Here is a 21,910-nt window from a genome sequence, read left to right as displayed (position 1 = left end):
GTTTTGAAATGAATTATCTTTTGGACTTCTATTTCACATTGTGTTTAGCCCGAGGATCAATGATAATTCATTTCAACTTATTTTCTTTTCCAGCTGTTTATTTTCTCCCCCTTATGTTGGAAGTACTAACTCACTTTTAGAATTCATGTATAGCCTTGCTTATAGTTTTCGGGGATGGCTCTGGATTCTTAAGTGTCAATAGAGATTTATATCCAACATATATTTCCAACCTCATTTGAAAACACATCTTCATTTGAAGCTCTGTGGCGGAGCAACATCCAACATTCTTAGATGAAAATGATTGGTTTCTGATTCTATACCAATGATGGGGAGAATTAGTGAATATTTATTGGCTTGATGCGAACCATTGTTGCTCAAAATGTTTAGCACTTATCTCAGTGAATGTGCTATAGTCGTTAAAGACTTTAAGAAGTGAATTCACCAATATTATAAAAATGCATAGTGGGTGATCAGTCCACTAACATCTTCGTTATTTATGCCAATATCTTATTTTGGCTGGTGAAAACCATATTACCCTTTTATCTTATGGGTAAGCAACATTTGTCAAATCATTCGGAAGAATCTTCTGGTTCCTATGCATATGACCTTTAAGTATATATTCGCATTATTAATGAACCAAAATGGTCTAACTGATTCATGCCAAATGTAAACTTCTAGTTTACTATACATTTATCTTCATTATACTAATCTTTGTGTAGTACAATATATAAGAGGCTGTAGATATTTTCTCTAAAATACTTATACTGCTTTGAGAATTATTTCTGATTGAAATGTATATATCGTTTCGTTTGCTTATTGTCTCAACATAAGTGTCTCAAAATCTCATGGATTTACTTTGAGAAAAATTCATCAATCTTAGTTTTAGTGTAAACATAATCTTCTGGATGTTTGACTTATCATAAAAAGTGAGATTCTTTAACTCTTCCCCTCGAGATGATAATACTACAGGTTTATCAATCTCGAATGTATCTCATTTTCTTAATCAACAACATATCCTACATGGGTTATGTATTTTTAACTTTTGATACTTATAAAAATACAATACCTTAAGAACTTTAAATTGCATTCTTAAGAACTTTAAATTGAATTTTTATGTGCAGTAATACTATGTACACTTCTGGAGCATCATATATATCCTCTTTTTAAGCATTCTATAAGTTTTTACTACCTTGTATTGTACACACAATAAATTTTCTTTCATCTTCAGATGAATTCATAATTTCTTTTCTTTATTACCATGTTTATTTTCTCAGCTTTAAGTGAGAGTATGAGTTCTATAAATAAACTCTTTGGACCTTGACCTCATTTATGCTCACGTCTAAAACCACTATTTATGAGTTTTTTAAATGTCATATTCTCTTCAGGAGAATGAATCATAATCAACTAGACGTGATTTATCAATAGATATTTTTCAATATATATGCATCATAAAAAAATTTCTTGAAGAAATTTTACTTTTAAACTTAACATCCAACATAGTTGGCTTTATTTACAGACTTCAGGTCTTGTAATCTTTAAATGCAAAATACAAAATGAGCTTTAGGTAATCACTTCAGGTGATAATACCTTTTTTATATATATTATCTTCCAAAATTTATGGATCTTTTAGAGTCAAGCTTTAAACTTAAAATCCTCAATATAAATGGTAATAAAATCAAAATATTTCAAATATATATAAATATATATTAACAAAGGTGTCTTATTATATCAGAAAATAAATAAAACTTTCATAGTAATTATTATATAGAATATATTATTACTCTCATGCTATTTAACAAAGTTTAACCTATCAATCAATTTAATGAACAAATTTATATCACTGCCAACTTCATGCAAATTGATTTATCTAATCAAGTTTGTTAAACTTGTATATAAAGCATAAAAATACTTATCTTATAAACATAAGTATATCGGCGATGAAAGTTTCAGCTGTTCACGTTTCTGAATTGGCTGATAACTTGTACATATCTTTCCGAGAGAATACACAATCCTGAAAACTTTAAATTTTGCTCATATAAACATGGCCATTACATTAGTAAATATCAACATATAATCCAAATTCTTTTATGATATTAGACCAAAGACTAATTGACTACAAAACTAACCGATTACAAATAATTTCTTTTATGATGTTAGACCATGAATCATAAAGTATGTTTCCTTAATACCATTAAACCATGAAGCATATTAAAGTATAATAAGCAAAATTTAATTCATCAAATAACTATTATTCTTACATATAGACAAGCGTTGATATATATATATATATCATCGTCTAAAATGACTATATATATATATATATATATTTATTTTATTTTATTTTTTTAGAATTTCGCAATTTTAAAATGAACCATTTATTATGAACTTCATAATTTAAAAATCGTTTACATTAATCATGCAAGCAATTACAAGGAGAAGCGATGTAAAGAAAATTAAACCGATATTCATCTTAAATTCACTCGGAGTAAATTCTCCAACGAATAAACCATAAATAGAAACACAAATAAAAATGGCACATAAAAACAAAAGTGCGCGAATCATCTTTCTTGAAATGAAAAAATCGGAGGAGAGCGATTTGAAATTTTTTTTTTTTTTTTTTTTTTTTTTGAGAGGAGATGAAATGTTTTGGATGATGAAATGGAGTGAAAATGAGTTGTATTTATAGATAAAAATCACTGTTCATGACCGTTGGAGAAAGGGGAAATTTTTGAAAAATTTTCTTTGTGACCGTTGGGGTTAAATCGAGTGCACCGAAAATCAGTCTGAAAATATCGTATTAAACGATCAATCAAATCTATTAAATTTCATAAAAAAAAATAAAAATTATGGTGAATAAATATTTTTTTGTTATGATAATAAATTATGCGACGGCTCAGCCGGTCAATGCAGAATAATAAATAAATTATACGGCGGCTCGGCCGACCAATTAGCAATAAACAAAATATAAGGTGGCTCAGCCGACCAGTTAACAACAAACAGAAAATAAAGGCGGCTCGGCCGTCCAGTTAACAACAAACAGAAAATAAAGGCGGCTCGACCGTCCAGTTAACAATAAATAGAATATAAGGCGGCTCGGCCGACCAATAAATTAATTAAAATATTAATAAATAATATAGGCGGTATTCCGGCCATTATAACATAATATAAATAATAGTACAGGCGGTATACCGACCATTATAGCAGAGTATATATGATACAATAAATTTTACCGAATTGCAGAACGATCGTGCTGATAACGTGTTATGAAATAACTTATAATTTATAGTATCGAGAAATTTAAATAAGAGTAGAATTTAATACCCGTAGGAAGCAAATAACACTAGTATAAAGGAGAGAGTTTATTATAAGAAGGAAGAACAAAATGTAATGATTCTTTGATTATAAACTCTTGTTCTTGTTTTTGGTGTACAAAAGAGTGAGATAAGTGATGGTATTTATAGTGAACAACAATACATAAAATAACAAAGATGGTGCTTAATTTGGTAAATGAGTGGGTGATCATAGTGCTTGATGAGTAGATGATCATAGTGCTTGAGTTTGGTAAAGAAGTGGATGATCATTTCAATGCTTAATTTATAACAGTTTCCTTAATAAAGATTTCTAAGAAATTTGATTTATTGACACGGTAAAAATATTTAATGCTTACTAAGTCAATGATGAATAGGATCCGAGGAAAATATTTGCCTTTTATTGAATTCGTTCATGTATTAAATAAATGTTTTCTCAGAAATCGTTTGGTCCATAGAATTAGACCAAACGTTGGTTACTTTTGTACATTACTAGAACGCGGAAGATAACGCGTATCGACCAATACGGTAAGGTTTCTTCTTAGTTTTTCTAGTATGATAGGCCTCGTAATGTAAAATATGCGAGTTGATTTATTATATTTCATCATTGATTACATAAGATCATGCGTAGTGCACAGTTAATGTTTGTAATAATATTTGCCGATCGATCGATGATATGATTACTGTCCAAATAAGAATTAACTGTAAAGGTGATGTTATTTAATTCGATCTCTATTATTGAGTCGGCCGAATGACATCATATGAGTTTCTAGTTTTCATCATCTATCTAAAAAAATCAAAGTCCATGAAATTTATATAATTAAATAAATTTGAACAATCCAATTACAGAAATCTTGTTTTCAGAATTTACTTGTTTTTCTGAATTTAGTTTCAACTAATCAAAATAAAAGTAATTAGGAGTGTAATTGACATAACAAAGAAACTAAGAATAGTTTATCAAAATAAGAAACTTAACTTTCTTTTAATGTCTCAAAAATAAACGTGTGATTAATAATCACACATTAGTTCAAAACTTAGAAATCAATTCAGTAAAACGATACATGATGTCTTTCAAAATTTTAAATCGACGCAATAAAAATAAAAACTCAATCAAAAACCAGTCGACCTATGAAGGTCTAACATCAACAAAATATGGGTTTGTCAGACTTCTTGACATTGATCTCTATGGGCTTCTCAATATCACTTTTCTTCACCGTAACCACCATGTTGTCGCCGTTATCTTCACTCTTCACCTCTCCTAGTGAAATTTTGTGGATCACTCGCGAGGGAAGCTCATCAAGCTCATGCATCACTTTCTCAATATCCATCACAAGTCTCTCTGCCAGTGTCCTTGAAAAATCTTCTCTGATGACCACACGAAGAACAGTTATGTGCTCTGCGTTTGCTGGCATTGTATACGCCGGCACTATCCACCCATACCTACATTACATCACAGTAAAACATCATAACACACTGAACTTCATGAGAGAGTATTTGAGATCATATTAATGATAGCTAACCTGCGAAGCATCTCGGAGATTTCGAACTCAGTGTGAGAACTGTTATCTTTCAAGGAGAAAGCAACAAGTGGAATTCCCTCGTCCTTTGATACGATGCTGAACCTTCCTGTCTTCTCAAGCCCTTCCCTTAAGACGATCATGTTCTCTCTGCAATTCTCCATCACGTTTCTGTACCCCTGTTTGATGCAATTTAATTAGTTTGTAAGTAATGCTTAGTTAATTAGCATGATATATTAAATCAATTTTCATGGCTCACCTCATGGCCCAATCGGATCAGCTGGTAGTATTGAGCAATGACTTGGCTCGAACCTGTGCTTATTAAGAAGAATATCAATAAATACATATAGAAAAAATGAAAGTAATTTATAGATTCTGGAGTGAGCTACTAATAGTAATACTGAAGTGGCGAAGTACGTTACCTTTGGAGAAGTTGAGTGTGAAAGTGGGTTGGTCAGCACCAAGATAGTTGATATGGAAGATGAGTTCATCAGGCAAATCCTCTTTGTTTCTCCAGACCACCCAACCAATTCCAGCGTACACAAGTCCATACTTGTGACCACTCACATTTATACTCTTGACCTGTGGCAGTCTAAAGTCCCATTCCAGTTCCGGATACAAAAACGGTGCTATGAATCCTCCACTTGCTGCATCCACATGGATCGGTATATCCAATCTATCAAAAACATGCATATGTTAGTTGTTTTTTCTTAGTGTACTATATATACAGTAGTGTGTAACAATCCATTGATATATATGAAAGAAATATATAATTACCCAGTTTCTTTGTTCTTCAGGACCAAGAGATCATTCAAGAGTTTGACATCTTCAAATTCTCCATTAAGAGTGGAACCAAGAATAGCCGCAACACATATAGTGTTCTCATCGACCATCTCAACAGCTTGCTCTGGGTCCATCACATAATACCCTTCACGTAGTTTCACTTCCTTAAGCTCAACCTCAAAGTACCTAGCAAATTTCTCCCAGCACACCTAAACATATTGATTCATTATTATAAGTCATTGCTCAAAAGCGTGATTATTAAACTTGAAGAATCGTTAATTACTTGAACATTGGCTCCAGTGACAATGTTGGGTTTGTCAAAGGGTTTGCCTTCGGCCCTGCGCTTGTTCTGCCATTTTCGCTTGAAGGCCAACCCGGCCAACATTATGGCCTCCGATGATCCAACGGTCCCTACTCCAACGGCCGTCTCCGTCTCACCTAACGGTGCGTTGAATAGATGTGCAATCATGTTCACACATCGGTTCTGTTTTATTAATAGTAATAAAAAATGATTAGTGAAAACTCACCTTTTTACTTCAATGAAATCTTATCAACGTCGAGATTGTTACTTAACTATAATAATCTTGGTGAATACATATCATCATTTTTGAAACACAAATCATCATAGTTAACTATTGGCATATATCTTATGATTAATTCTATCTAAACTCAATTTTGCAACTATCATGATTTTTTTTTTACAAAAATAAATTTTTTCTATATATATTGACTAAAATATAAACCTGGAGTTCGGTGGTGACAGGGTACTCGTCCATGTCGACGTAGTTCTTGTTAATTGAGGCCATGATGAGCTTATCACACTCAGGCTCCATCCACGTCGTCACGAAGGAGGCCAAGTTTAGCCTTGGATTACCATCAAGCATAAGCTCGTCATTAATGATCTGATAAGCAGCTTCTTTTGGAATCGAGTTTTCTGGCATCCTGAACCTGATATTTTACGTTTTAAACAAACCACTATAATACAGCTTAAATGCATATAACATGATCAAGATTATTATATTGTTATTCGTGTGTTACCTAGGTAGCGAAGTTCGGACGTATCGTGATGCGAATGTGGAGTGGACAGAAACGTCCGAATCCGATGCAGCATGGGAGAGCACCATCACGACGATGAGGGAGCAAATGCTCACGAGATGACAATAAGAGAGAAAGTAAGGTCAAGAGAAGTGGTGATGGAGCTTGGAGGAAGAAGTGAAATACCTTATATATATATGTATATGGGTGGTTTATATCAAAAAAGGGCAACCCTAAAAACCATGCGAGTTATTTTGGTAATAATATATTTTGAAATAAATGCTTTTGGAAATGTTCGTTTTTTTCTTTTAGAAAGTTAAATTATTTCGCAAGGCCTATACTATGTACCTTTTTGTGAAGTTTGGTTAGAATCAGAAGGTCCTGACACGAATGACACCACATTGGAAACACGATTTCATTTCTTTCCATCTTGTTGATCTACGGTTTCTAAAAAAAAATACTTGGAAACAGGGTGAAAATATGTAGTGCGTGCTAAGTACGTAAGATTAATGGGATTCGAGGAAAATTGCATTTATTTTTAAAATTAAATGCCTTCTCATAAATGGCGAAATTCTCTTTTTTTGCCAAAATTTCTTTCGACGCCTATGGTTTGTTTAATTTAGCGGAATATCTTGTTTTTCTTTATACAATTAGACCAAACATTTTTGCTTTTTACATTGTTATAAGTTATAAATGTGCGTGTGGACCAGGCTCGGACCGTGTGTAAGGGTGTGCTTTCTGCTTTCTATAGGAGGTAAAAGAAAGTAGACACGGCGCAGAAGTCGCACCCATAAGGCCATTTCATGCTTCAAGTTCTGGTTCTCTGATGATTCTCTAGTGAATCATACTCGTACCTTTAACGTTTGGTTGGTTCAAAACTTAAATATGTTCTATGGGAGGCCCTTAAATAAAAATGTTATGTGTTGCCGATTAGCATGCTTGTTTGTAATATTTTTTACAAGACTATAAGATTTAATTTTTTTGGTTGTAAGATTTATTTTTTTTGGTAAAAATGTTAAATTTTATTTTCGTTTGTTACAGAAGTTACATAGTAAACTAGTAGCTGATCAAAGTAAACTAAAGCAACATCAGAGGAGAAAAGAAAAAGCAGTTCTGAGCTACCACAGACAGTTAAATAGTATTCATTTTATATAAAAAAAATTCATTTAAATCATTCCTCCTATGACATTTCATCAGTTAACAATGAAGTTGAACTCTTACGTTTGTAAATAACATATCAACATCAAAATATCTTTTCTGGTACGTGAAAACTGCACCATCGGAAATGGATAGCTAAGCTTACCTGCAAGACGTGGTACTCGATTTTCTCACTTTCATATGGATAAATTTAATTTTGTTTTCTAATAATAATGATGATAATAAAACGAATAACTGGACACGGGTGTTCCAATTGGTTTCCGGTTCTGTACAGAATCGATTTTGGATTTTATAAATATGATTTTTTTAAAAAGAAATTTATTATCTCGATCCATTTTTGTACTGTGGTTCGATTTGAATTCTGTTTTTTCGAGCTTTAGAGGAAAATAGGGGAAAAATATCCAATATGTTGAGCTAAATTGAACCGATTCGCTTGGTTCAAACACATAAACCGACCGGTTCAGTAAAAACCACCATCGAATGGAGAGGGAGATGCGATTGCGAGGTGTGGAGGTTTCTGTTTTACAATTGGCAAAGAGAAAACAACGGACGATTCTTTAATACAAGTTGGTTTGATCAAAAAAAAAAACAACGGACGATTCATTCGTTACCATTAACTCCTCTCTTACTATAAATAACCCTCCCCTTTGATTCCACAACACTCTTCATCTTCAACCTCTCTGCGATTAACATCTCTAGATCGGAATCTCTCGTTTCAGAAAATCAACCATGGCCGCAGCCGCGATCGAGAAGCTCCCCCAGCTCAAATCCGCCACCGATGGACTTAAAGAGATGAGGTTTTCACGCTCTCACTTTCCTGATTCTAATTCTGGATCTGGTAATCTTCTTCATCGTTTTAGACTCTCATCTGTTTCTTACCCCTTGTTTCAGTGATAACGAGAGGAGCGGATTCATCAGCCTCGTCTCTCGCTACCTGAGGTTCGTCCTTTGAATTTTCTTTGCTGATCGAGTTTTGTGTTGATATTATCTTAAATTCGAAAGATCGAACAGTCTAGTTTACGTAGATTTGTAGTTGAAACGATGGATGCAAGTATCATATATCGGATCTGGGAACAGATCTGGAAACTTTTGAATGAATGTATACATATAATTATATAAACGTACCAATGAGTCCTATGTGAATTTGAATGAGCTCTATGTGAATTTGAAGCGGTGAGGCTCAGCACATTGAGTGGAGCAAGATCCAGACTCCTACTGATGAGATTGTTGTTCCTTACGATAAAATGGCTAACGTCTCCGAAGGTATTTTTATTTTTCTCGAATGATACAAATCTGTATTGAAGCTTTGCTTTCTTTATGATAAGCTTTTTTTTATGGTTTGCAACGTAATGAAGATGCTTCGGAGACTAAGTATCTGTTGGACAAACTTGTTGTGCTAAAGCTTAATGGAGGTCTGGGAACGACGATGGGATGCACTGGTCCAAAGTAAGCTCTCTAGTCTTGCGTCACTATCAGTTTTTTAGTTTGATTTTTTGGCTTATCCTTGGCTTGAGTAGTGGATCTAGTCTCTTTGAGATAGTGATGAGTACATTTGCCTACCCGAAGATCTATTATACCATGTACTCCTTGTTGCCATGGCTAGTGGACTTAGTGGATCCCTGAGTAGCTAGTAAACAATCCACTGTTAGCTTTTGAAAATAGCAGGGATATGGTAGTTGTTTTAACGTCAGGGGTAAACAAGTTCATCCTAGAACATACAGTCCATATTTATAACTTCATTTTCTTGGAAATCTTCTTGAGTTTACTGTATTCAGTCCTTACCTGATGTATTATTTATGCGACATTTTCTTTCTTCAAGCAATAGTTTTTTCATTTTCTTTTCCTGTTTCTATGCAGATCGGTTATCGAAGTTCGTGATGGTTTAACATTTCTTGACCTGATTGTTATCCAGATCGAGGTTTGTCATTTTTCCGTTCATTTTTTTTTCGCTGATCTTAATGCCTTTATGTAACCTCATTTATCGCTTTCCCACAGAATCTCAACAACAGGTATGGATGCAAGGTTCCCTTGGTTCTCATGAACTCATTCAACACACATGATGACACACAAAAGGTACTTCTTTTCCACCGAGAATCACTTCTCTTTAGTTCTACATTTATCTGATACTTGTAGGCTGACTGCTTTTTGTCTCTTTTCAGATTGTGGAGAAGTACACCAACTCCAATGTTGATATTCACACTTTTAATCAGGTACTTGATGTCAATGACAAGAAACTAAACTTTCTTTATTTGAACGATTTAAGTCAACTGTGGAACTGACAGTGATGACTTGTGCAGAGCAAGTATCCTCGTGTTGTTGCTGATGAGTTTGTGCCGTGGCCTAGCAAAGGAAAGACTGACAAGGATGGCTGGTATGTTCTGTTCTGGTAGACAAGTAAACTTATTACTGTAATTCAACTGCCTTTTGCATTTTGGTTTCTTCTTATTACGCAAAATTTTCAAAAAGTCCTGGGGTCTAGTCTATGATTACAATCTTTATGAGTCTCATTTGGGCTTGTAAATCAAATACTGCAATCCTTATGGAGTTCTTTCCCCTATAAATATTGCATTGGCATATGCATTTGAATATCCTATATTTTTGTCACCACTTATAAATGGTCTTTTTGTGAAGGTATCCTCCCGGTCACGGTGATGTATTCCCATCCCTCATGAACAGTGGCAAGCTTGATGCTTTCATATCACAGGTTATTCCTAGTATATTATTAATTGTCTCCTGAATTGATCCTTGATAGTTGATACGTTTGTGACTTTCAGCATTTGCCAATTTTAATTCCGGGTTTCTCACTATTCAGGGTAAGGAGTATGTGTTCGTTGCCAACTCAGACAACTTGGGCGCTGTCGTTGACTTAAGTAATATCTTCATCTTGGTTTCTTCCTATATTCATTTTGCTTAGTTGCAATCTGCAAAGTAACATTTAATCAGAGAGTAATTTGTGGCTGTCATTTACTCTGTGTTGCTTCAGAAATCTTGAAGCACCTGATCCAAAACAAAAATGAGTATTGTATGGAGGTGACACCCAAAACCCTAGCTGATGTAAAGGGAGGAACTCTCATCTCCTACGAAGGAAAAGTACAGGTAGATTTCTTTTCCTGTTTAGATGAAGCTATTTGGCTGCAAAATTACTGGAAAGTTACTAATCAAACTTGGTGTTTAGTACCTACTGAACATTGTCTGCGCATTCTGCAATATATCTCCTTGTTATTACGCATGCCACCTTCAAATCATAGGTGTATCCAGGCTCATAGTGAAAAAATATATATGGAGATATATGTCATTGTCTTCTTTGGAACTTATGATCCTGACGCTTTTTCATTGTTCTTCTGCTATTAGAGTTTATAATAGTTCTATTGACCTCTAAATTTGACTTTTCCTATGTGTAACTCAGCTTTTGGAGATTGCTCAGGTTCCTGATGAGCATGTAAGTCCACACTCTTCTGTTTTCCTTCTAATTTGTATTTAGATCTCGTTCTTTCTGGTTTGATGATATAGATTTTCTTTCTACGAGAGATTCCTTGAGATTCTTGTAGCAGTTTAGACACTATATCCTTGCTTTCATTAGCTTCTTTTACTTGTTACATGTTTCGCTCATAACATGTCATAAAATGTTGCTGCTCTGAGCATTAAACGAAATTGCTTGTGTATGGCTATTGCGTGTGACTAAGACTTAAGTTGCTGGCGTTTTGGTAGGTAAATGAATTCAAATCAATTGAGAAGTTCAAGATTTTCAACACAAACAACCTGTAAGTAATCTATCTGGTCCCGAAAACATGGAAATTACAGATTAATCTTCGGGGACTTAACTATTTAGCTTCTTACAGTTGGGTTAACTTGAAAGCCATTAAAAAGCTTGTGGAAGCTGATGCGCTTAAGATGGAAATCATCCCAAACCCGAAGGTACTTATTTTTAATCATACGATGCTGCGCAATTAAGCATTTGCAGTTTTGCGTGATTTGTCTTAAACTCTTCTCAGGAAGTCGATGGAGTCAAAGTTCTTCAACTGGAAACTGCGGCTGGTGCAGCGATAAGGGTATTCATTTTGTTCTGTATTTCGTCAATGCAGTTTTTTAAGAGAAACACAACCGTGACCTTCTTCTAATGTTTCCCTGTCTTCAAACAGTTTTTTGAAAATGCAATCGGTGTGAATGTACCTCGGTCACGTTTCTTACCAGTGAAGGCAACTTCAGACTTGCTTCTTGTTCAAGTAAGCCAAACTTCTACAAAGCTCAAAATATCCACTCAACATGGAATAAAGAGTTAATTATTAATCGTGTTTTACAGTCTGATCTGTACACTCTCGTGGATGGATTTGTCGCACGGAACAAAGCTAGAACAAACCCCACAAACCCAGCGATCGAACTGGGACCCGAGTTCAAAAAGGTAAGAGAGCGTTCTTCCCCTGTATGGCTCTCTGTAAAGAGTATTTCATTCTCATACAATGCAACTGAGATTCTATATGTTTGTTTTGGTTTATAAAACAGGTGGCGAGCTTCCTTGGCCGGTTCAAGTCCATTCCGAGTATAGTTGAGCTGGATAGCCTTAAGGTCTCTGGTGATGTCTGGTTTGGCTCAGGCGTTGTTCTCAAGGGAAAAGTGTCAGTGAAGGCAAATGCCGGGACAAAACTTGAAATTCCGGATAATGCTGTGGTCGAGAATAAGGTAACGTTTATATTCCCGGGGAGGATGTTGTGAGAACTAATAACACTAGACTCAACTTGTGCTTGTTGTTCTTACAGGACATCAACGGTCCGGAGGATCTGTAAAGAAATAAGAACTGCGATGCGTCTTCTTCTCTCTTCCTCTTCTTTTAATACATGCAAGTACTCTTCATGAAACTTTTGTATAAGGTAAAAGACCACAAGAATAACACGATAAGTGGTGTTTCTTTGGTTTTCTTTTTGAAGCTTTAGTCCCCGCAAAGTAAAAAAAAAGTAACGTTTTGAAATTTACTATTTCCTTCTCTTTCCCTATACGAGGCTTTCTTTTCTTTTGTTTCTATTGTTGGGATTCTAAATATCATCAATGTGTTAATGAAAACATCAGTTAAAAATATTTTTATTATTTTCTCGAGAACCATCTTGATATCATTATATGCGAGAACATTTCATTTTTTTTTTGCTAAACTGAACATTTTACATTGTGAAGCAACCAAATTCTTTAAAACATTTTACTTACTAAAAAAAGGAAAAAAGAGAGAGTAATTACTAATATATAATCTATTAATTTAAAATCATACTAGATTTTGATTCGCGAGTTTGTTTTCGAAATTAAATAAATTTTTTTAAATGAATTTCAATATAAAATAGTGTATAGGTCTAGATACATTTACATAGAACCGTGAACCGAACCATATCAAACAGAAAAACACAAAACCAAAATTGAAATTAATTTCATAAATAACCCATCAAATATGATATATCTGAAGCCGAAAATTGAAACCAAACATAGAATCAAATGGGTACCTGAGTTTTAAAATACAAATCATATACCAATAAATAATAATTATATTTGATTTCTAAATAACCAAATATCTAAAAACTATTATTTATAAACCAAATTACCCAAAATTGAATTACCCTAATATTTTTATTCAAAATATCAGATATTTTTATTCGATATTACCCAAAATTGAAATACCCAAAATATCAGATATTTTTTATTTAAAATTATCCAAATCATTTAATATTTTTATTCGAACAAATCGAATTTCCCGATATTTAAATTGAAAACCCAAAATTATCCAATATGTTTTATCTATCATTATGAAATTAACCGAAAACCGAGAATTGAACTGAAACATAATTGGACCTGGATAAAATCTACAAACCCACCATTAACATTTGAACTTGTACTGGTTACCCCGGTAAAAACCCAGTAAAACGTGATAACACTTTTTTAAAAAAAATTATTGAAATTTTCATGTATTTTATAATAATACAAAAAGCTAAATAAACTAATTAATGTGTCCCGGTAAAATCCAGAAAACTCTGATAACACTTTTTACAAAATTGATAAACTTCTCATGTATTTTATAACAATAAAAAACTAAATAACCTATTAGACTTGTCAATTTATATAAATTATATTAAAGCGTGATTTGCAAGTAGAAATTTTTGTTATTAATGTGATTGCTTTAATTTAGGGGCTAGTTATTCAATTTTTTATAGTGGATCTATTAACAATTTCAAAATGATTTAAGAAAATTTGTAATTCTTATTTTGTATTACATATGATTTTTCTGTTTTTATAATAATATGTTTCAAAATCATATTTACAACTAAACCGGTTAAAATTCCAAAATTGTATGTAGATCACATTACACATATAATCTGGTTTAGTGGTGTTCTCCTCGATTACACTATTACAGTTATTTGGTAGTAAATTTTTAATGTTAATAATTGTAAAATGGATAGTGGAAATTTTGGTACTTGATTTTACACTCTTAATTGACATTTTTATATAAACCAAATTATGCATAGATTGGTAATGTTGCCGAAAGATGAAAGTGAAACATATTTTATTGATTTAATTGGTTTGAGAGGTACAAATACAATTATTGGATCAATAAACTTTAATGGGATTTTTATTCCCTTTGGTTATATGACGGAAGAGCATTAAAATCTTAAACATCTAACTTCTCCTGTATTTGGTAAGATAATAGTCATTAGCATATTCTCCATATATTCTTTATGGAGATGTGTTTGTTTTTTATTTTAAAATTTTAATGCTGGTCACATGTTATAATATATAGGGGAAGACCAAAATATAATAAAAGGAAACAGTCCAAACAACTTTCATAAGTAGATTTTTTGGAACTCCTTCCTTTTTAATAGCATTAATTTTTATCATTGATAAAAAGTTGTCATTTAAATTTGGGCAATTCTATCAAATAGCTATTTTTAAGTTTTTGTCACAAAATAGCCCTCAAGAAAGAAAATGATCAAAATAACCCTTTTTATTTTGAAAATTTTAATTTTTTTTTTAAAAAAATTTGAAATCATATCCCAAAACGCCAGCACTTAACTCTAAACTCTAAGCCTATAGAATTTCTCTTTAAATTTGGATCAATTCATAACTTTGTCTACTCATTATACAATATATTTAATATTGACTGAATTAATTAATCTACTAAGAGTGTAAGATATTAATTGGGTAAAAAATCTGTGTTGTAACCATATTTTGTGGAGAATTTATCTACTCATTATATAATATATTTAATATTGACTGAATTAATTAATCTACTAAGAGTGTAAGATATTAATTGGGTAAAAAATCTGTGTTGTAACCATATTTTGTGGAGAATTTGTTAAGTATCATAAAAAACGTAAAAACATTTGGATTTTACAAAATAATTTATTTTAGATATTCAAACTATATCATATTTAAAATGATCTGAATGAGTATCTTTATATATATTAATTAAGAAGTCATTTAATTGGATTTTGATTATGTGTCATTCATAGGTGAAGTTTCGAATTAATTCTTTTAATTTGATTGGTTGTTAATATTTGAATTTTTATTTATTTAATTTAAGTTTTAAAAAGGAAACTAATCCTAGAATTACCTAATCTAATCTATATTACCAAAAAAACAATTAAACATTTCAAAGATAGATGAATTAAGATAAGTTGTTTATAGAAGGGTTTTTAGTGATTTAAACCCCAAACTATTTTTAAATCGGAAGAAAAACCTCCAGGTAAAATTTTATGTTTTTAAACCTTCAATTAAGATTTTGTTAGTGTATAAACCCCTCCGTTAACAGTTCCGTCTAAAATGGATGTAAAACGTTAATTTGAAACGTTGAGTTTCATTAAAAGGGAAAAATGACACGTAGTTATCTGAAAACAACATGATTTTTACGTAAGACAACACACAGTCCGTAAACGACGTCGTTTAATAACACCATGTTTTCGGGTAACTACGCAGTTTTTTCATTTTAACTAAACTCAGTGTTTTAAGTTAATGTTTTACATTCATTTTAGACAGAACTGTTAACGGAGAGGTTAATACACTAACAAAATCTTAATTGAAGGTTTAAAAACATAAAATTTTACCTGGAGGTTTTTCTTCTGATTTAAAAATACTTTGGGGTTTAAATTACTAAAAACCCTTTATAGAAACAATTAAATATCATATATTACATTATATTAATATAGAATATACATATAAGTACATATGATATTATAGAAATATTTTTATAAACGATTTTAAATTTTTATTAATAGTCGATACACTAAATCATTGATAATAGAAAACTAATTAACCTCAACCTAATAATATTTCTTATCACTCACTATATCTATATATAATTTTCTATTTTAATAATTTTTGTACATAAAATAAAAATATAAAGAATTTATGAAATTAGTTAAAACAAGATAATGCAAACTTTTAAAATAATAAAAAAATTAACAGAAAAAAATTACCAAAACTACACGTACATTTTATTTAAAGTATCATGTACACATTTTCATATTAATTCAGAATTTTTCATATAATTGAAAAAAATATTTTTTTTTCAGATTTTCGAAAAATATAATCAACAATTTTTATCAATGTTCTAAAAATTGCTAGGCGGTAACTAAGCGCTTTATAGAGGATTAGCGACTAGGCGGATTATTCGGGGCATAGGCGAAGCCTAGGCGTTAGCAAATTATTGATTTATTTTATATATTTTATACATTTATAGGACATATTTTAGTTTTTAAGTTTAATTATAAAATTATGGTGATGAATTATCAAAATTAGATATACAAAACAGAAGAAAGTAGGCAAATTTGTAGATTTGTAATAATATTATTGCTTAATTTAACATATATAGACAACTTTAGATCGATTTTAACCAATTTAGAACAGTTTAAACCAATTTAAGTCATATAAGTCGGTATAAATCGGATTTTAAGAAAATCGTTTCAGATAGGACCGAGTTGCCGCCTAGGCGGGGGCCTAAACCGATTTTTAGAACCTTGATTTTTATAATATGTTTTTCTCATAGCATATTAAACAAATAAAAATATACAAACTTATTCAAAATTACAGTAGTATGTCACAAAAATTATACAAGATTATAATCAAATAATAGATATCACTAAATTACATAATTCTTTTTATATCAATTCGAGTTATATTTCAAAGAATTTTAGCAAAAAATAAGAGTTATATTTCAAAGAATAAAAACAGGCCTGACCGGACAGGGTCGTATTGATTTAAATTGGAAAATTGCACAATTCCAATAACGAAAAACAAAAAAAAAAAAATTGCGTGGGCCATTTTCAGTATTCGGATGACCCAACTGAGTTCGTATTCTTCCCTTGCTTGTTTCGTGGTATTAGCGTATATTGGTCTTATCCTATCGTCCGATTATGAATGTTTCCCACGAAGACTTAGTTTTTCATACTATTCAAAGTAAACTATACCCATTAATCTCACGTAACGTATGTGACATGCACGAGTTTTAGTGCGTCTTTACTAAGAAAGACTTTTCGTTGAACTCTTATATAACCATGGTGGTATCTTACATAGAACTTACACTCGCAAATAGCTTTAGAGGTTCTTTTTTTCCTGATTTGCTCTTTTATCTTATTTGCAATGGAAGGGAAGGGTTTATTGAAAAATTACTTGATATGGGTGATATTATTGTTGGCGCATCTACAAGGATGCAAAACCTGCATTGAAAAAGAAAGGAAAGCTTTGTTGGAGCTCAAGAAATACATGATCTCGAAGAGTTCTGAATCGTCCTACGAAGAAGATACTGAAGAACGGAACCTGAATTTTGTTCTCCCTACTTGGAGTAATGACACAAAGAGCGATTGCTGCGGGTGGAAGGGTGTTGAGTGCAATCATACAAGCGGGCGGGTTATCCAGCTTTACGTTGGTCGGAATTTCTTAAGAGATTCCTTAAATCTTTCTTTGCTGCATCCCTTTGAAGAGATTCGAAGTCTGAACTTATCTCAATCCGCAATAACTGGCGTCTTTGATGATGTTGAAGGTATTAATTAGGCTTTTCACAATGTTGAGTTTACCCTTGTGGTCTTTATGCTGATAATGCCCTTTCAATCTATGTTTATGCCATGTAATGTAACGCACAATTACATCCGATGGCCAGTCATGTTTTGGATACTTTGTTAACAAGGTGTTTTGCTTGCAGGTTATAAAAGCTTAAAAAAATTGGAAAACCTGGAGATTCTGGATCTCTCTTCCAATGGAATCCAACGCAGCACCTTGCCTTTTCTGAGTGTCGTTACATCACTTACAACTCTTAATCTTCGCAGTAACTTCATAGCGGGCCCTTTTCCTGTTAAAGGTATGTTTGGTTAGGTCGTTTTCTTTATGTCTTTTAATTGCAGTTGTTAGTTATCATTCTAATATTCTCATGGACTCCCCTTCAGAACTACAAAACTTGACAAATTTAAAGGTGCTGGATCTGAGTCGAAATTGTTTTAACGGTTCCATTCCAGGTAACATTCACGTTAGTGTTATTTATCTCCGGGATATATCTTTTCAGAGATTTAACTCATGACATTAATTGTTGATTTGACATTTGAAATATCATCATCTCCATATTCTTGTAACATTATTTCAGATCTAAGGAATTTGACTAAGTTGGAAGTCTTGGGTCTTGCTAATAACTTTGTTGATGGACCTAGACAAATAGAAGGTGACTATTGTTTTCTACACATCTACAACAAGTATGAGAAGGGTCTCGTGACTTCTACAACTAAGATTATTGTTCTCACTATCTTAATGTTTTCCAAACTATATCATTTTGCAGTAGTTTGTGGAATGAAAAATCTGCGGCTGCTCGATCTCAGAGGAAATAATCTTGTAGGCAAGCTTCCTCTTTGTTTGGGTAGCTTGAACAAGCTAAGGGTTCTTGACCTCTCATCCAATCAGTTAACTGGAAGTATACCATCTACTTTCAGTGGCCTTGAGTCCCTAGAGTATCTATCATTTTTAGATAACAACTTTACAGGCGTATTATCGCTCAAACCACTCACCAATCTCACAAAGCTCAAGGTCCTCAAACTTTCATCAAGATCTGATATGTTACAACTTGATACAAACAGAAAGTGGCAGCCAAAATTTCAACTGAGTGTTGCCCTGCTACGATCTTGTAGCTTGGAGAAAATTCCTTCATTCCTTGTGTACCAGAAGAACTTGCGTCTAGTTGATCTATCCAGCAACAAGTTATCTGGACACATTCCTACCTGGCTACTGGCGAATAATTCAGAGCTTGAAGTATTACAGTTGAAAAATAATCTTTTCACAATTTTTCAAATGCCTACAATAGTTCATACTTTGCAGGTTTTGGATTTTTCAGCAAATCAAATTGGTGGGATGTTCCCTAATAATATTGGCCATGCGCTTCCGGAGATGGTGGAAATGAATGGCTCTTATAATGGGTTCGAAGGGGCATTTCCGCCGTCTATGGGTGAGATGAAGAACATTTCATTCTTGGACCTGTCTTACAATAACTTCTCTGGTAAGCTTCCAAGAAGCATTCTTACGAGTTGTTTTTCACTAAAATATCTGATGCTCTCTCACAACAAGTTTAGCGGCCAATTTCTTCCAAGAGGAACCAACTTCACTTCCTTGCGCGTGTTGAGAATTGAGAACAACTTATATAAAGGGGAGATTGGAGTTGGTTTGCTTAGGTCCACCAGATTGGAATTCCTTGACATGTCAAACAATTTTCTCAAAGGTGCTATTCCAAGTTGGATATCTAAGTTATCTAATTTGGAATTATTATTTCTATCAAACAATTTCTTAGAAGGTACCATACCACCTTCTTTGGTGGACTTGCAATATCTTTATCTTCTGGACCTCTCTGGAAACGTATTATCTGGAGCCTTACCATCACATATGGACATGTCATATTTATTCCTCAACAACAACAACTTCACAGGACCAGTTCCTTCATTGTTGGAAGGTATCCAAATACTTGATCTTGGTAACAATAAACTCTCTGGGAGTATCCCGCAGTTTGTCAATTCCCTAGAAATACGCATTCTTTTGTTGAGGGGGAATAATCTGTCAAGAAATATTCCAAGGGGGCTGTGTGATTTGAGCGCTATTCAAGTTTTGGATATTTCAGATAATAAGCTTAATGGCTCCATACCTTCATGCTTCTTTAACTTATCATTTGGAGTGCGAGAAGATATGTCCCGTGACTTTCGTTACGGGATAGATTTTTCTCTGGAGCGTATCAAGTTGGAATTTTACAGATTCACATTTGTGGTAGAGGAGCTTGCGTTACAAGACTATATCACTAAGGATATTGGAATCGGTTTTGAAGTGAAGAAAAGGTATGAATCTTATCCCACTGGAGGAAGTAATTTCAGAAAAGGAATGATTGATTATATTTATGGGATGGATCTGTCTAACAATGAATTAAGTGGTGTCATCCCAGCAGAGATAGGAGATCTCCCGAAAGTAAAAGTCATGAATCTATCTCACAATTTCTTGTCGAGTTCTATACCATCTAGCTTCTCCAATCTGAAGGCCATTGAGAGCCTTGATCTTTCTTACAACATGTTGCACGGAAGCATTCCTTACCAGCTAACAAGCCTTACGTTTCTTGGAGTGTTCGACGTGTCTCACAACAATCTATCAGGAATCATTCCCCAAGGAAGGCAATTTAACACATTCAACGAGAGCAGCTTCTTAGGCAATCCTCTTCTTTGTGGACCACCGAGCCATATAAGTTGTGAGGCTAAGAAGATCTCAGAGGAAGCAAATAATGGAGGCGAAGAAGAAGACGATGAAGATTTTATTGATATGAAGGTCTTCTACTACAGCACCGGTTCAACTTATGTGGCCGCATTGATGGGCATTGTTGTACTTATGTGCTTTGATTGTACTTGGCATCAAGCATGGCTCTGCATTGTCGATGCTTTCATCGCCTTTGCAAAAAGAATGTTTTCGTAAATCTTTCATCTTAGCTTTGGATATTTATAATTATATCCACAGAAAGCTTAGATCATCTATGTTTCTTTATGCAGTATTTGTTCTTTTGATTCCTACCCAAAAGCTTGAATAAAAATATATATATGTACTACACATAAGGCATATGATTGTACTTATTTCATTATGTACACTTACATATGAGTCTTAAGCTACACATATATCAGACGACTTCTTCGTGGTGTACGTAGGATTACAAGTCTTTTTAATCAAGTTTTTTAAATCAGCCTTCTAAGAGTTGGTGGTCATTTAAATACCGGTTGTCAACTTAGAGTCGCGGTTCAACTGTTATGGCATGATGACTGAACAGGCTTAGGACCTCTGATTTCACTTACTAGATCTAGCGGGCTGAGGGTCACAGGCATTGGGAATATATTTACGGTGAGCCAAGCTATATAGCTAGTGGCACATGGTCTGTACCTAGAGGAAGCCACCCCATTATTCTTCTGTTAAAGGCCAGCCTTCCCCTACCTTCTCATCGTCCAAGACTTGGGATTCTAGACATCCCCTTCCTCCGTCTGTTCCTTGGTATCCATCAAAGTATGGTTTAAAGGAAATATTCCTAAGAATTCATTCAATGTTTGGGTCACTGATTGGAACAGATTATCAACAAGGGAAAAGCTTAGAAGATGGGGTTTGGTTGTTCCTGTAACTTGTTTACTTTGTGGTTCTAGTGATGGAAACATGAGATTATCTTCTCTTTTCTTGTTCTTACTCTTCAAAGCTCTGGAACTATGATTTCTCTCAGTCCAACTTCTTTTTTTTTTTTTTGAAAGAATTTTAAATTTATTTCAATCAAAAAAACCTTGTTACAGATTTTGCACTGCCTCAATCATAAAACATAAAATCTATAAATTTCTATACAATGTTCAAATCTCCATTAGCTTCTACTAAACCAAACCTCCATTGCCTTCTCATATTTTCCTCCTTTCTTCCTCCTCAAAGACGTGATCCTGTTCCTGACCAACTTATCCAATCGAGCAACTAGACAACGGGCAGGCAAAGAAGGTTCACTCACCCTTCTCACGTTTCGTTCATGCCATAATGCATATGCGACTGCTTGAAAACAATAGCGAAGAAGAAAAGTCACAATCCTACCATGGAATCCATTCACCACCACTTGGACCA

The 21,910-nt window shown here is 33.3% G+C and overlaps 4 protein-coding genes across 5 annotated transcripts; 2 read left to right on the top strand and 2 right to left on the bottom strand.

Annotated features, from left to right (window-relative positions):
• Positions 1-4,330: 4,330 nt before the first annotated feature.
• On the bottom strand, positions 4,331-5,171 carry LOC125584121 (glutamate decarboxylase 1-like). The gene is made up of 3 exons (XM_048752018.1): positions 5,085-5,171; positions 4,829-5,004; positions 4,331-4,748 (listed from the first exon to the last, which is right to left on the bottom strand). The coding sequence occupies exons 1-3, from the start codon at positions 5,169-5,171 to the stop codon at positions 4,451-4,453; spliced, it is 561 nt and encodes a 186-aa protein (XP_048607975.1). The 3' UTR covers positions 4,331-4,450.
• Positions 5,172-5,191: 20 nt separating this feature from the next.
• On the bottom strand, positions 5,192-7,904 carry LOC106386201 (glutamate decarboxylase 1). The gene is made up of 5 exons (XM_013826082.3): positions 6,647-7,904; positions 6,352-6,556; positions 5,892-6,092; positions 5,603-5,817; positions 5,192-5,501 (listed from the first exon to the last, which is right to left on the bottom strand). The coding sequence occupies exons 1-5, from the start codon at positions 6,730-6,732 to the stop codon at positions 5,192-5,194; spliced, it is 1,017 nt and encodes a 338-aa protein (XP_013681536.2). The 5' UTR covers positions 6,733-7,904.
• Positions 7,905-8,129: 225 nt separating this feature from the next.
• Positions 8,130-12,880, top strand: LOC106386311 (UTP--glucose-1-phosphate uridylyltransferase 1). The gene is made up of 19 exons (XM_013826172.3): positions 8,130-8,598; positions 8,693-8,740; positions 8,973-9,064; positions 9,157-9,247; positions 9,659-9,719; positions 9,797-9,874; positions 9,961-10,011; positions 10,099-10,172; positions 10,433-10,505; positions 10,614-10,671; positions 10,785-10,897; positions 11,208-11,240; positions 11,510-11,562; positions 11,641-11,716; positions 11,794-11,850; positions 11,941-12,024; positions 12,102-12,200; positions 12,302-12,478; positions 12,556-12,880. The coding sequence occupies exons 1-19, from the start codon at positions 8,531-8,533 to the stop codon at positions 12,580-12,582; spliced, it is 1,413 nt and encodes a 470-aa protein (XP_013681626.1). The 5' UTR covers positions 8,130-8,530; the 3' UTR covers positions 12,583-12,880.
• Positions 12,881-17,236: 4,356 nt separating this feature from the next.
• On the top strand, positions 17,237-20,880 carry LOC106386308 (receptor like protein 21-like). 2 transcript variants are annotated; one of them, XM_048752017.1, is made up of 6 exons: positions 17,237-17,807; positions 17,967-18,122; positions 18,208-18,276; positions 18,402-18,476; positions 18,591-19,301; positions 19,375-19,662. In XM_048752017.1, exons 1-6 carry the CDS (start codon positions 17,408-17,410, stop codon positions 19,422-19,424), a joined length of 1,461 nt encoding a protein of 486 aa, XP_048607974.1. In that variant the 5' UTR covers positions 17,237-17,407; the 3' UTR covers positions 19,425-19,662. The 2 variants fall into 2 exon arrangements, with proteins under 2 accessions (XP_048607974.1, XP_013681623.1); XM_013826169.3 differs by having other exon boundaries at positions 17,263-17,807; positions 18,591-20,880.
• Positions 20,881-21,910: the final 1,030 nt, after the last annotated feature.

This window comes from Brassica napus, chromosome C3 (assembly GCF_020379485.1).
Source record: "Brassica napus cultivar Da-Ae chromosome C3, Da-Ae, whole genome shotgun sequence".
NCBI classification, from domain to species: Eukaryota; Viridiplantae; Streptophyta; class Magnoliopsida; order Brassicales; family Brassicaceae; genus Brassica; species Brassica napus.
The sequence above is the reverse complement of the archived record's forward strand: the minus strand, read 5'-3'. Positions and strand labels throughout refer to the sequence as shown.